At 33.2% G+C, this 13,403-nt stretch overlaps 1 protein-coding gene across 2 annotated transcripts in view; it reads left to right on the plus strand.

Moving 5' to 3' along the window:
• Nucleotides 1-13,403, plus strand: part of Zbbx (zinc finger B-box domain containing) — a 149,493-nt gene that overhangs the window by 121,653 nt on the left and 14,437 nt on the right. For both annotated transcript variants that reach the window (XM_015494322.2, XM_048814366.1), the window contains one exon: nucleotides 12,791-12,932. In XM_015494322.2, the coding sequence (XP_015349808.1) occupies nucleotides 12,791-12,932 (142 nt within the window). The remainder of the gene's footprint in view (nucleotides 1-12,790; nucleotides 12,933-13,403) is intronic.

A 13,403-nucleotide genomic window follows, 5' to 3' on the forward strand; every position in this document is an offset into this window, starting at 1 on the left:
TCAGTATTTTAAAAATTTTCATTATAGAGGTCTTTCACATCCTCAGGTTTATTCTGAAGTGTGTGTGTGTGTGTGTGTATGTGTGTGTATTTTGCAGAGATTGAACCCCCAGGAGTACTCTAGTATTGAGCTACACCATTAGCACTTTTTATTTTTTATTTTGAGACCAGGTCTTACTACGTTGCTGAGACTAGCCTCCAGTTAGATAATGTTAATAATAGATAATGTTAGCCTTATGAATCACTAGGATTATAGGTGTGCCCCACTATGCCTGGCTTATTTATTTATTTGTGGTTATTTTGAATATGATTGCTTTCCTGATTTCTTTCTCAGTGAGTTCATTATTGGTATATAGGCAAGATATTGGTTGTGTATGTTGCTATTGTATCCTGATAGTTTACCAATTTGTTTCTCATTTCTGAGAGTATTGGTGTAGAGTATTTAGGTTTTCCTAAAACCTAATATAAAGTCACATTATCCCAAACAGGGATAATTTAACTTCCTCTGTATGTATGCCTTCTTTTCTTTCTTTTAAGTGATTATTTTGGCTAAAATTTCTAGTACTCTATTGAATAAGAGTGCTGAAAATGGACACCATTATCTCATTCCTGGTTTTAGTGGAAATGGTTTCAGTTTTTCCCTGTTTAGTATGATCATGCATAGCATTTATTATGCAGAGGTATTTTCCTTCTGTAGCTAATTCATTCAGGACTTTTATCATGAAGAAATGTTGAATTTTATCAAATGCCTTTTCTGCATCTATTGGGAAAATGAGGTGATATATATCATTAATTCAATTCATGTGCTGCATTAAGTTTATTGATTTGCATTAAACCATCCTTGTAGCCCTGGAATAAAAAACAATTGATCATGGTGTATGGTCTTTTTAATGTGCTATGAATTCAACTTACAAATATTTTGTTGATGATTTTTGTATTTATGTTTATTAGAAATATCATTTTACAATTAATTCCTTTTAAAAAAAATTCCTTTCCCTTCCTTTCTTCCTTTCTTTTGTTGGCCTTGTCAGGTTGGAGTCACACTTTTATAACATTGAATTTGGTTTCTTACCTTCCTATTTAATGTAGTAGTTTGAGGGGCATTGATATTTGTTCTTTATTTAAAAGTTTGGTAATATTCAGCAAAGAAGAAATTCAATCTTGTTTGGGGGACTTTTTATTACTGATTCTATCTCATTACTTGTTAGTGGTCTATTTATTTAGCCTTTTAAAATATTCTTTTCACTCAATTTTGGTGGGTTATGTATGTCCAGAAATTTGTCTATTTTTTTTATTTTACAATTTATTACTATATAGTTTTTCAAAATATTCCTTGTTGATCCTTTGAATTTCAGTGATATCCATAGTAATGTCTCATTTTTTCACCTCTAATTTTATTTATTTGGCTATTTTTTTCTTTCTTTTTGTTTGTTTAGCTAAAAGTTTATAAATTTTATCTTTTCAAAGATTTAACTCAGTTTCATTTTTATTGTTCTCTTAGTCTTCATTTCATTTATTTGTGCTCTGATTTTTATAATTTTTTTCTTCTACTGATATGGGGGTTTTGTTTTTCTTATTTTTCAAAAAACCTTGAGAGTCATCATTTGGTTATGTACTCAAAATATTTTTTTTATGTAAACACTCATTGTCATAAACTTTCCACTTGGTGCAGCTGCTTATATGGTGCAGCTGCTTATATTGTATCCCACAGATATTTGTATGTTGTGTTTCCATTGTCAGTTCATTCAAAGAATTTTTAAATTTCCCTTCTGACTTCCTCAGTGACCCATTGTTCAAAAGTGTGTTGTACAATTTTAATATGTTTTTGTATAATTTCTACAGTTACTGTTGCTCTTGATTTCTACTTTAATTTCATTGTGATCAGAGAAAACACAGGATATTTTTCAATATTTTTGGAGGTTGTTAAAACTTGCTTTGTCCCTTAATATATGGCCTATTCTAGAAAAATTTCTGTGTTCCTATGAAAAGAATATGTATTCTCTAGCCATTGAGTGATATATTCTGTAAATGTCTGTTAAGTCCATTTTATTTATAGTATAATTAATTCTTGTTACTTTGTTGATTTTTGTTTGGATGATCTATCCATTGCTCATAGAAAGTTATTGAATTCACCCATTATTATTGTATTGAGACCTATTTTTTCTTTTAATGTCTTGATAGCATTTATAATTTACAAAATGTGGTGCTCCAAACTTTGGCATAAATAAATTTATAATTATTATATCTTCTTGATTAATTAATCCCTTGATCAATTGCATTTATGTTTACCAGAAATATCATTTTAAAATTCATTTTTATTATTCATTTTTATTAATTTATTAATTATTTTTTATTAATTTATTTTAGTTATATATGGTTTATATAGTTATATATATTATATATGTATATATATATATATATATATACATACATACATATATATTATATATAGTCATTTGGACATAATAAGAAAAACATGATATATAGTTTGCTCTAGTTTAGTCCCTAGTACTTCCCTTTTCCCAGTCCTCATCCTCCTATATATTCCCTTTAGTGGGATTGATTTTTTAACATGTTCTTATCTTGGTGAATATCTCTCTTGTCTCTTTAGGTTTAGGATTTCCTTAAGCATCTTTTGCAATTCTTGTCTAGTGGTCTTGAATTCTACTTGTTTATGTTTATCACAGAAAGTCTTTATTTCATCTTCAATTCTGAAGGATAGCCTTGCTGGGTATAATAGTCATTTTGGTTTGCAGTTATTTTCTTTCAGGACATGAAATACATTATTCCTTGTTTTACTAGCCTTTAAGGTTCCTACTAAGAAAACTTCTGTTAATTTAATGGGCTTATTTTTACATATGACTTGATGTTTCTATCTTTTAGCTTTTCTTTGTCCTGTACAATTGGCAATTTAATTATGATATGTTTTGGAGAGGTTCTTTTTCTAGTCATTTCTATTTAGGATTCCAACCTATATGTTCTTTTCTTTCCCAAATTGTGGGAAATTTTCTCTTTATTGGATTGACTTTCTATGCCTCTGTTATTCTTCTTCTACAGATATGCCCATGAGCTAGAATTTTGATCTTTTAATGATGTCCTGAGATCTCACAGGCTCTTTTCATTCTTTGTTATTTTTTATTTATTACTGTCTAATTAAAATATTTTAAAAGACTTTTCTTCAAACTTCCCTTGATCTATTATGTTTTTGAGGATTTCAATTGAGATTTCTATCTGACTTATTGAAATTTTCATTCCAAGATTTCTTTTTAGTTCTTTACAAAATCTCCTTCTCTTCACTGAAGTTCCCATTCATTCCCCACATTCTCTTTCTTGTATCATCCAATTCTGTATTTGCATTCTCTTGGATTTTACCAAGTGTTTTAAAATCATCTTTTGAATTTGTTATCTGACACTTTATCCACTTATTGATATCTTTGGAATCTTTTCCAGAGAATTATGAGTTTCATATTACCTTGCTTTTTATACTTCATGTGTTTCTATGTTGAGTTTTGTTCAACTGTTTGGATATATTTCTCTTTAATTTTTATGTAATAGCTTCTTGGTATGCAGATTTCTATTGATGATATGTCTTAGGGTTTGACTCATTGAATTTATTTTCAACTAAACACCTTAGTTAATCTCCCTGTAACTTCTTCAATTGCAACTCATGGGTTTTGACAAAGTATTTTTCTTGTCAGAGTTGGAGAGACATACTTTCTTTACAGGTCTTGCAAGAGTAAGGAAACTGGTAATTCAGGGAAGTATTATGTATGCAAAAGTAATTATGGGTTGCATTCTCAATAGTCGCTCCAAAAATGGGAGAGGTAGCCACTATCATATGTTGGAGGTTTCCCCAGGCAACTATTGATACAGATTTTGTTACTTGAAAGTTAATTTTTAAAAATCATTGTATTTTTTTGTTTTGCAGTACTAATGATTAAACACAGAGCATTACACATGCTAAAGCAAGTGCTCTATCTCTGAATCTTATCCTCAACCCACTTGAAGGCAATTCTGATAATAGATGCCCTACTTGTAGTGATGGGCATGAAGCTCTTGTTTTCTAATTATGCACTGGTATAGCTCTAAGTGCTTCTCAAGAAGTAGGGCCAAAATCACAACCCCTGTTATGTGATACTCTCCTCCAATCTAATCAGCAGCATGTAGTTTGGAAAGTAAGACTGCAATAGCTGTAGAGGACCCAGGTGCCTCTATTCTGCCATTTTGTGCTTCTCTCCATCTTACTACTGTTAAAGCAACCAATATTAACTTTTAAATATGTGTACATTATAACTACAAAAAGATTAAATGTTTAGAAGGATGAATATAGATTGAAGGAAAAAAGATAATTTTATAAAAACAGACACTTCTCTACATGATTTTTTAAATCCATGAAATGTGTCATTGAATAGAAAAAAAATGGAAAGGGAATTGAACATTTTGATATGGGTGGAGTGCCCAGTTGGAGTCCAGGTTCTAGGCATCCCAAACAAAGAACTGAACAAGACACAAAAAAGTAACAGACAGAGCATTGATTTATTGAACGTGAAAGTAATAGTAAAATAGAGCAGAGGGGACCCAGTGAGAGAGAATATCAGGGCCCATGTTTGGGCAGGCTTGTTTTATAGTCTGAGCTGTGCCTCTGTCTCCTCCTTGAAGAACTGATTGAAGACATTTCCCTATTTGTTTCCAATGGTTATTTTCATCTAATTGGAATATAGAACTTTTGGAAGGAGTTGGCATGTCAATGGAACTATACAGACCTTTGGCAGGAGGTGGCATGGTGATAAGCTCTCTATTGTGGGAGTTGACATGGTAATGAAACTTACCATAAACAGAATCATGATGACTCATCTCCCTGTCTTGTTCTCTGGCTGGCATTTTTCTTGCACCTAGTCTTTGCCATCTTGATGTCCTTAAACTCCTACCTCAACTTCAGACAAGTATTTTTTCATCACAAGAAAATTATTTGAGCTGTACAAAAATTACCCTTTTGTAGACAAAAAAGATTGGGATATTGACAGTTTTCTATAGTTCAGTTTAATTTTTGCCAATATTTCTTTAACATTAAGGAAAATATGTGAAAAGAAGCAGTGAGCACCCAAGGCCACTTCCTAACTATGTTTTAGTTTTGATAGTAACTATTAAGTCTCTAAAATAAAAGATGAAGAATCATTAGTTTGTTCCTTTATTTAAAACCACATTTTAATCTAGATGGTATTGAATGTACCTCTGTGATAGTTTATTATGTTATCAAGGTTTCTTTTCACTTTTTTTTTTTTTTTAGGGAAACTTCATATGGATTAAATGCTTAGTACCAGCAGTTTTTTCTCCATGACATCCCTATCTTGAGCCTTTTATTTTGATTCATCTCTGGAAGGCTTGATTTGGCATCCTTGATAAGGTCTGTCTTTTATCTTTATGGCTGATTGGCATGTTAACTAGATTTATTTAGTGACTCATAATTTCTTTTCCTTTGAACTTGATAGACAGTCCCTATCTTCTGACCCTGGGTGTGGTGCTAATTAGGTTGTTTTTTTTTTTTTTTGGTACTGGGGATTGAGCTCAGGGGCACTTAACCACTGAGCCACATCCCCAGCTGAATTTTTATTTAGAGACAGGGTCTCACTGAGTTGTTTAGTGCCTTACAGTTGCTGAGGCTGGCTTTGAACTCACAATCCTCCTGCCTCAACTGCCTGAGAATCTAGGACTATAGATGTGTACCACCCCACCCAGCCCTAATTAGTTCTCAATCAAGGTATTTCCCCTTTAAAGTTTGTTTGGGCAAATATAACTATCAGTTTTTTCTCTGTAGGTAGGGTTGCTGGTAGCTCTATTACCTAAAATTTTCCTGTTTGAAAATGCCTGCTACCTTTATATTTGAATTGCGAACCAGATAAGGGTAGTGGCCTTGGGCCATTTTAAACCTTGTGCATACTCATTTACCATTTTCTGACTCTGAATTCTTCTGTGAAGTAATCTACAGACAACTTACTTTTTTCCCCCCCTTTTTTAACCTACCCTCTGTCCTGAATGTGACAGATGTCTTTCCTGCCTCAGTGTTCCCAGAATTTTCTTCAGTAACTGGAGTAGGACTGATTCAATGTCAATAATTCAGCATTTCTTAAAATGGCAGCCTTCTCTTTCTATCTTCAGAATAATTTTTTTTTCAGATAAATTTTCTGCTTTTGTATCTTTGAATTGCTTTTCTGTCCCATTTGGCTTTTTCCTGCTGAGAAACCTGTTTTGTTTTTTTAATATTGGATCCTCTTTAAACAATATATTATATTGTTATATATATTGTATAGTTGTTTCAGCTAGTTTGTATTTTCCTTTTTTATTTACTGTGATTTATCTTAAGCTTGTGTTCTATGTTATGGCTTTACTTTTCACCTGGCTGTAGTTCATTCTTTACCATTTGATTTTTTTAAAAAATTATTCTCTAAAAGTGTTGCTTTAACTTTTTCTTTTGACATTTTTGGTAACTTTTAATTTTGATATAATTTCAAGCTTATAGGAAATTTGCAAAAATACAAGAATAACACAAGAAATTCTTATATATGTATATTACTTTACCCTCTTCAAAACACACACACACACACACACACACACACACACACACACTTATTCTTCGGAACCATTTGAGAGGAACTAAACAGTGTGACTCTATCAGAAAAGATTTCAGTGTGTATTTACCCTAAACAAGAAAACCACTTACTATATAGTACAATGATCAAAATAAGGAAAGTTAACAAAACATGATTTTTTTATTAGTGGCATATGTAGTTTTTTAAATGATGATGTTTATTACAGCTTAATTTTTTTCTGGCACAGGATTTAATCCAGGAATAAAAGCCATTTAATTATTTCCTTTTTGATGCTTGATGTATACCATTCATTGCTTGATATTTGGGATTAGTTTTGTTCTTTTTCAAAGGTTGATGGTTGATTTTCAGTCCTTGTTTTGTAGCAAAAAGACTTGGGAGTGGTTTTCTTATGGTCCTAATCTCCATTTTCTACCAGCTTAGTCTTTATTTAGTCGTCTTTTGCATGCTTTGGATTCTTGATTCAGTTTATTGGCATAGGTAGTTGCTGTGCCATTTCTTTGTATCTTACTTGTCCATGCTTATCGTCAATGGCTTTGCTCACATCTTGTATCTTTTCTGTTAACAATGAGACAAATCCCCCCTTGAAATCCTCTGCCCTGGTACTGATATCAGTCTTTCTTGGAGCTACTGTTTAGGGTTGAGTCTTGCTTTATTCTCTGTATCCAGCCAGCTCAAAGCATGGGGAGAAGATAGGATCAGGAAGCTCAGTCTCCTTTGTTGGAGCATCTGGGCTTTGCTTTTCTTCAATTTTATTAAATGTCAAATATCATTTGACCTGGCTTCAAGTATATTCTGTCCCTAAGGGGATGTTTGCAGGTTTATAATTTTTCTTGCTTTTCCTAAGATCCTGTGGTGGGTGTTACAGAGACTTTAAAACTATTTAAAACATTTTCTCCTCACTTCTCTTCACTTTTCTCTGAATTGGCTGTTATTGGTGAGACTTTTCAGTTTTCTGATGACTTGTGCTTTCCTATTTAATTTGGTGTCTCTGTACTGGGTGCAAAGACAGAGTGGATAGGAATAGTACTAAGCCACACCTCAGTAAATCTTGTTTACTTGCTTGACTATCGCTTTTCATACTTTATTATGTGAACTTGTATCCATGTTTCTGCTGTTGTTTGATTGATTTTATGAATTTATTTTGAATTTTTTGCTTTTTGTATTGATTTAACTAGTGGTTTAGGGAAGAAAGATTCGTGATCCTTCTTTACCTTCATTTATTTGCCTTTCTCTAAGTTACTAAAAAATAAATATAAATATTCTGGGAGGTAAATCTCACATTAAATGCCAATTTTTAATTGAAGCATGTCAAATCTGGACTGAAAAGGATAACCATATAGTTTCAATCAGAAATTAAAGGGCTTTTTGGTTTCATAAGTTTATAAATTCCTTTATAAAATACAGTAGTTGACAAACAGCATTCTTCTTTTTTTACCATTCCAGATTTTCCTTTTTCCTTATTATTTTGGTTCAGATGTGTGACACTATTTTCCCTGTGGCCCTCACTTATACTAATAACAGTAATATTTTCACTGAAAACCCATAACTTTTTATATATGAAAGCAAGCACACCCAGAGCAGCCTGGGCCCCCCACCAGAGATTTTCTTAATATCCAGCAGTATTACACAAGCACACTCACACACTAAACCCAGGGCTGGCTTTCTTTCTATTGGGGAGTTGACTTTGGATGAGCACACAGTTTTTGAAGAGGTTCACCTGAATGAAGCTCTGAGGAAGAAATGATGACACATTAGCTGAGTCAACCCAACATTCAATGAGGTGACAGATGCTACTGTGTGATGAAACCTCACTCTAGAAAATTCACTGATTCTGTACAAGGTCTTTGTACTCTGTTTAGCATCAATGTGCAGAAAAATTCCACCTTCATTTCGCTACCCAGGAAGCAGTCTAGGAGAACTCCTTAGGACATCTGGCTTCACACATACCCAGCTACGCATTTTGACCCTTCTGCAAATGTGAATGTGTTTCCATCCCTGTGAATGCTGCATTGTTGTGAGCAGCAGCCCTTCTAACTTGTTTTCTGTCAGCTCTAGGACACATCCGCTTCCTTTTTCTAAGCTCTATGAAATAACAATTGTGCCAAGGAGCTGGGAGAATAAAAGACAGAAAATAACTACATTTAATAATCTATTTCTATTTCTTTTAATTCAGATTGTTATGGCTCTCAGAGAGCCATTTCAGAAGTAGCTAGGGTAAGCATAGGTGTGTGTGTGTGTGTGTGTGTGTGTGTATACTTACACATTGCTGATCAACTTCCTGATGAATCGAGACACTGGAGACAGTAAACCAGGGTGATTGAAAGCCCAGCTCAGGATCAGGAAATCTGGTTTTCAGACTTGATCCCATTACTTGCTAGCTTCATGATATTGGGCAAATTGCTTTCTTACTATCTCTTTACCTCAGATTCAGTGGATGAAATATGTGTAAAAGTCGTGTTTAATAAAAATTGATGATCAAACAACATTACATATGAAATATTACGTTTAGGAAAATGTATCTCCATCTCCACAGTGCCTAATTCACAGTAAGTTCTCAAAAAGCTGGTGACTTACGTAAGAAACCAGTAGGTGGTACTCGCTCCATACAACAAATTTTAATCAACTCTTAAAGCTGTTTCCATTTAAAAACTATGATTTCTTATGGGCTACTTTGAGGATTATGGTTAATGTATAGTTCATGCCATTTATTATCCCTTCCACAAGTGTATAAATAACACTATGTTCACATCCTTAGTGAGCTCAACTTATCGGTATAATTTATTTACTAAGGCACCTTGTTAATTTTTGGACCTGATGGACTGAAGAAATTTGGAAAATATAAGAAAATGTGCATTATGAAAAAGGATCGGTAATGATATACTTCATAACATTTACTTCTTTAATAGTTAAAAATGATTCATTTGTTTCAAACTCATTCTGAGTTATGGTTTAAGTATTTGTGGACCTTATATTCCCACAGCAATTTTATGTTTGTCTAAGTTGCAGGTAGTTAACTGAACCAAGTAATTAAAGAGAGGAAAGTACTTATTCCTAAAGAAGACATAAAAAGAATCTACCTGATACCAGCAGATGTAGCCATTCTGTCCATGAAATAAAGCAAGGTAGCAATGGCTTTTTGAGTCACTGGGGTCTCTGTTCATAGGTCGATCATCAAGTAATATATTAAGCTGTAAAACCCAATAGATTTTTAGTTAGCAAATAAGCCAGATAACCCTTGTGAAGACAGCTAGATTATAATGAGCTACAATGGCAGTCTTATTGCTTTAGGGTGATTTTTAAATTACAGAAAAGAAATTGAGTGCACACACAAGTGAAAATCGGCATATTAAAAAAATGGTAAAGGGAATATGGATGAGTAATAATAACCACTAGTGAATTTTATATGTTACACGTGTCACCTGTTCTTTAATAGCTGCTCCATGAAGCAGTTGAGGCAGGTGCTTAATTTGTCTCTTTCAGGTTCAGTACCTGAGGCTCAGGGCAATGTGGTAGCTTTACATTGTCTCCCGTGCATTTGCAGCAGAGGCAAGGTACAAACCCAGCCAATCTGTCCCTGTGTCACAGGAAAGTGATCCAAAATAATGTGAAATCCTCTCTTCAAATTAAGGTTGTAACCACATTAGAGGGAAATGGTGTGGACAGAGTGAAAGTGAAGGGGTGAAAATACGGAAAGCATAAGAAAAGGAGAGATAAAGGCAAGACATAGTCAGGGAAGGCGAGAGATGGGGGCTGACACACTAGGAATGGGACTCACAGGTAATAGGGTGCATGTTCTTGTCTCCTAGTAAATATTGGTATGGGGATGTGTAGTATTTTAAGAGAGTTATTTTTTCTTCTTTTTCTTGTTCCTTGATAAGAAATAGCCTGATTGTTTTCCATTCTTCAAAATTTTTAGTTGTTTTCGATCCTTTTGTCCTTATATGTTCCTTTTTTAAAATTCAGATGAATGTGTGCTTACCTATGGAACATAGTTTTATGTGTTTTAAATGAGTTTCAGAAATGCACCCTGGAACTCTCTTTACTGAGATTTCCCTCTTTTGTTTAGTTGCTTATTATTGTGATTAAGCGATTTCTAAGAATCAGAGATAGGAAAAGTTTACTGTCAATCCATTCCCCATCAACTGAATTCTTAAAGTAAATTTTTCAGTATAGATGTCAATCCAGCCTTAGTTGGCCCTCTATTAGAACAATCAAGATACTGATATTTTTGTATAGTCGACTTATATGTTTAACACCAACTTGTAATAGAGTTTTTGTAAACAGTTTTAATTTTCTCTGTCTTGATGTTTCCATTTCTTAAAATCAAGTGATGTCAAATTTGCTCCTGTTAACTTCACAAGATATTCTAAAACATAATTTTGAAAATTAATAATTCAACAAGGCAGGCTCTTTCTATTTGCACAATATGAATTAGCTCTATACTCATTGAATTAGAACTCAGACATCTAATAGAGTTTGAATACCTGTCGTGCTGGAATTCCTTAGAACCAAGCCTCACTGTGGGATTTAGAATTTTACCTATTCCCAAACCTGAACTGATTGCTCTTTTTTGGGAGCAGTCCCTTCATTGGAGCATAAAAACATGCATTGGGGCACTCTCTTGTTTCACCTTGTGGGAAACAGGAGAGAAAAACAATACCTTGAAACTGAAAGCTTAGATTCTAGAACACAGTGATTTACAATGTTGGTGACCTAAAAGAATACAGATCTAGTTCCAACTCTTCCTCTATGCATGTGTGACTTTCAATAGGTTATCACTTTTCTGTGGGCCCCCACTTTCCTAATCTCTAAGTAAGGATGTGAGTAGTCAGGTTGTTTCAAAATGTTTAGTACAAGAATCTTTTGGATTTTTTCCCAAATATTATTATTATATAGAATTTTAACTAGATCAAATAAAGCGGTCCTGATTGTTTCTATAATGGTGGAGATAGGAACTTCATCATCCTAAACCTACTGAATTTAAACATGTATCACAATTTGAAAGTCACAGGGTTGAATAATTTTAAGGACCCTTCCATCTGTAAATGTATGGAGCTGTGTCTTTCAACAAGAGCAATGTAATTTATTTACATTCAGTTTGGAGAATCTCTGCTTGCTCAAAATTGTGAGTTACTACCTACCACAAAGAAAGAAAATCAAAACAAAACAAAGAATGAAGAAAAGATAGAGAAGAAGGAAGGAAGGAAGAAAATGTGCTGAGTCCAGTGTAGAAAGTGTGTAGCTTGGTGTTAGGGCTTCTGATCAGGGGTGAACACTTGGCTTTTTGGTAAGAGTGAAGGAAAAATAATAACACCTAGCAATTTTGATAGCTTTAAAAAGCCAACTTAGTAAAACTTTATGTACAAGTTAGATGGCTTTTACAACTTAATCAATGTTGAAAAGGTATTAAAGCCTTTTTATTGCACTGGTATTTATGTCTATGTTTGAATTTATGATAATTTATATAAGGTATATTTGCTTAAACATTTTATTTATTTAATTTGTACTATTTGTCCATACTTCAGCTGAATCATAAGCCAGCTTGATAAAAAGGCTTTGTCTCCTTCAAATATAAATAGTTATTTACCCGAACAAAGCACAAAAGCAAAAAAAAAAAAAAAAGAGCAACTTTGCCAAGGCTCACATTTTATTTAGAAGGTGGAGTGAAGCTTTTATTTCTTAGAAGAAAAGAATTCATAATGAAGTGTCTAACACGCAGGCAAGTCAAGGAGCTGCACGGTATTCCAACTTTATAGATCATTTCTTATGAAATTTTGTGAATTCATAGGACATTTGACACATTTCATAAGCATAATATACATTTAAAAAATCAATAGGATTAAGATGACTTGATACTCCTGCCCTAATTTATTTGGTTTTCTTTTCTTTTTTCTCTTTGTTACTTGTGCTAGGGATTGAACCCAGGCCTGGCACATTCTAAGAATAAGGTCTGCCACTGAGCCACACCCCCAAAAACCACATCCCCTTATTTGGAATCTCAGATTAAACTTACCTCACACTCCATCAGCTAACAAACATTAGAAAACTGAGGGATGATTAAAAATCTGTGCTGATCCTCTTTGTTCTGCTTGTAGTTTATTCTGGGTAAACTTCCAGCACCATATGCTGAGCATTTGTTTCTTGAATTTATGTGTTGACAATGCATGAAATAAAATATTTCAGATCCTTCAGAAAAGCTTTACAGCCTAACCTCAGAAGAGTTACCAGCCTTCAACAACCATTCTCTGAGTATAAGTCAGACTTCCACAGAATCCCTTGGAAAGAGCTCACAGATGTGGGATCCCTGTGGAGTTGAAGAATTAAGGTAAGTTAATACTGCAATTTGTATATAAATATAGTAAGTAGTAAAATTTGGACAAGCCCCAACTTGTTATCTTCATAAATAAAAAGTGCCTTCATGTGTGTAATTTATATGACCATTCTTAGTAAAATATTTGCTTCCTTTGCTGAGCTCTTATCAGGATTTAGTAAAAGGCTTATAAAGTTGTTACTTTCATGTCAAAAGATAGTTCTCTGCTGAACAATGTGTATCATAAAATTGGAGAGACATCTGGAATTTAGTAATCCTTCAGCATTTCAATTTCTTATATTGAAAAAAAAATTGTTCTACCCAAGTTAATTAACTCCATAAATTTCAATATTTTGCATCAGTAGAATCTTACCTAATGGAAGTAAAGTTTTTAGAATAGAACATTGTTAAGTTTCTTTCTTGAAATGTATTCTAAATTATTAATGATACAATGTTTTTATTTGTATCATTTCTTTATTTCCTCAT

This window comes from Marmota marmota, unplaced genomic scaffold, assembly GCF_001458135.2.
Source record: "Marmota marmota marmota unplaced genomic scaffold, marMar, whole genome shotgun sequence".
Classification (NCBI taxonomy): Eukaryota; Metazoa; Chordata; class Mammalia; order Rodentia; family Sciuridae; genus Marmota; species Marmota marmota.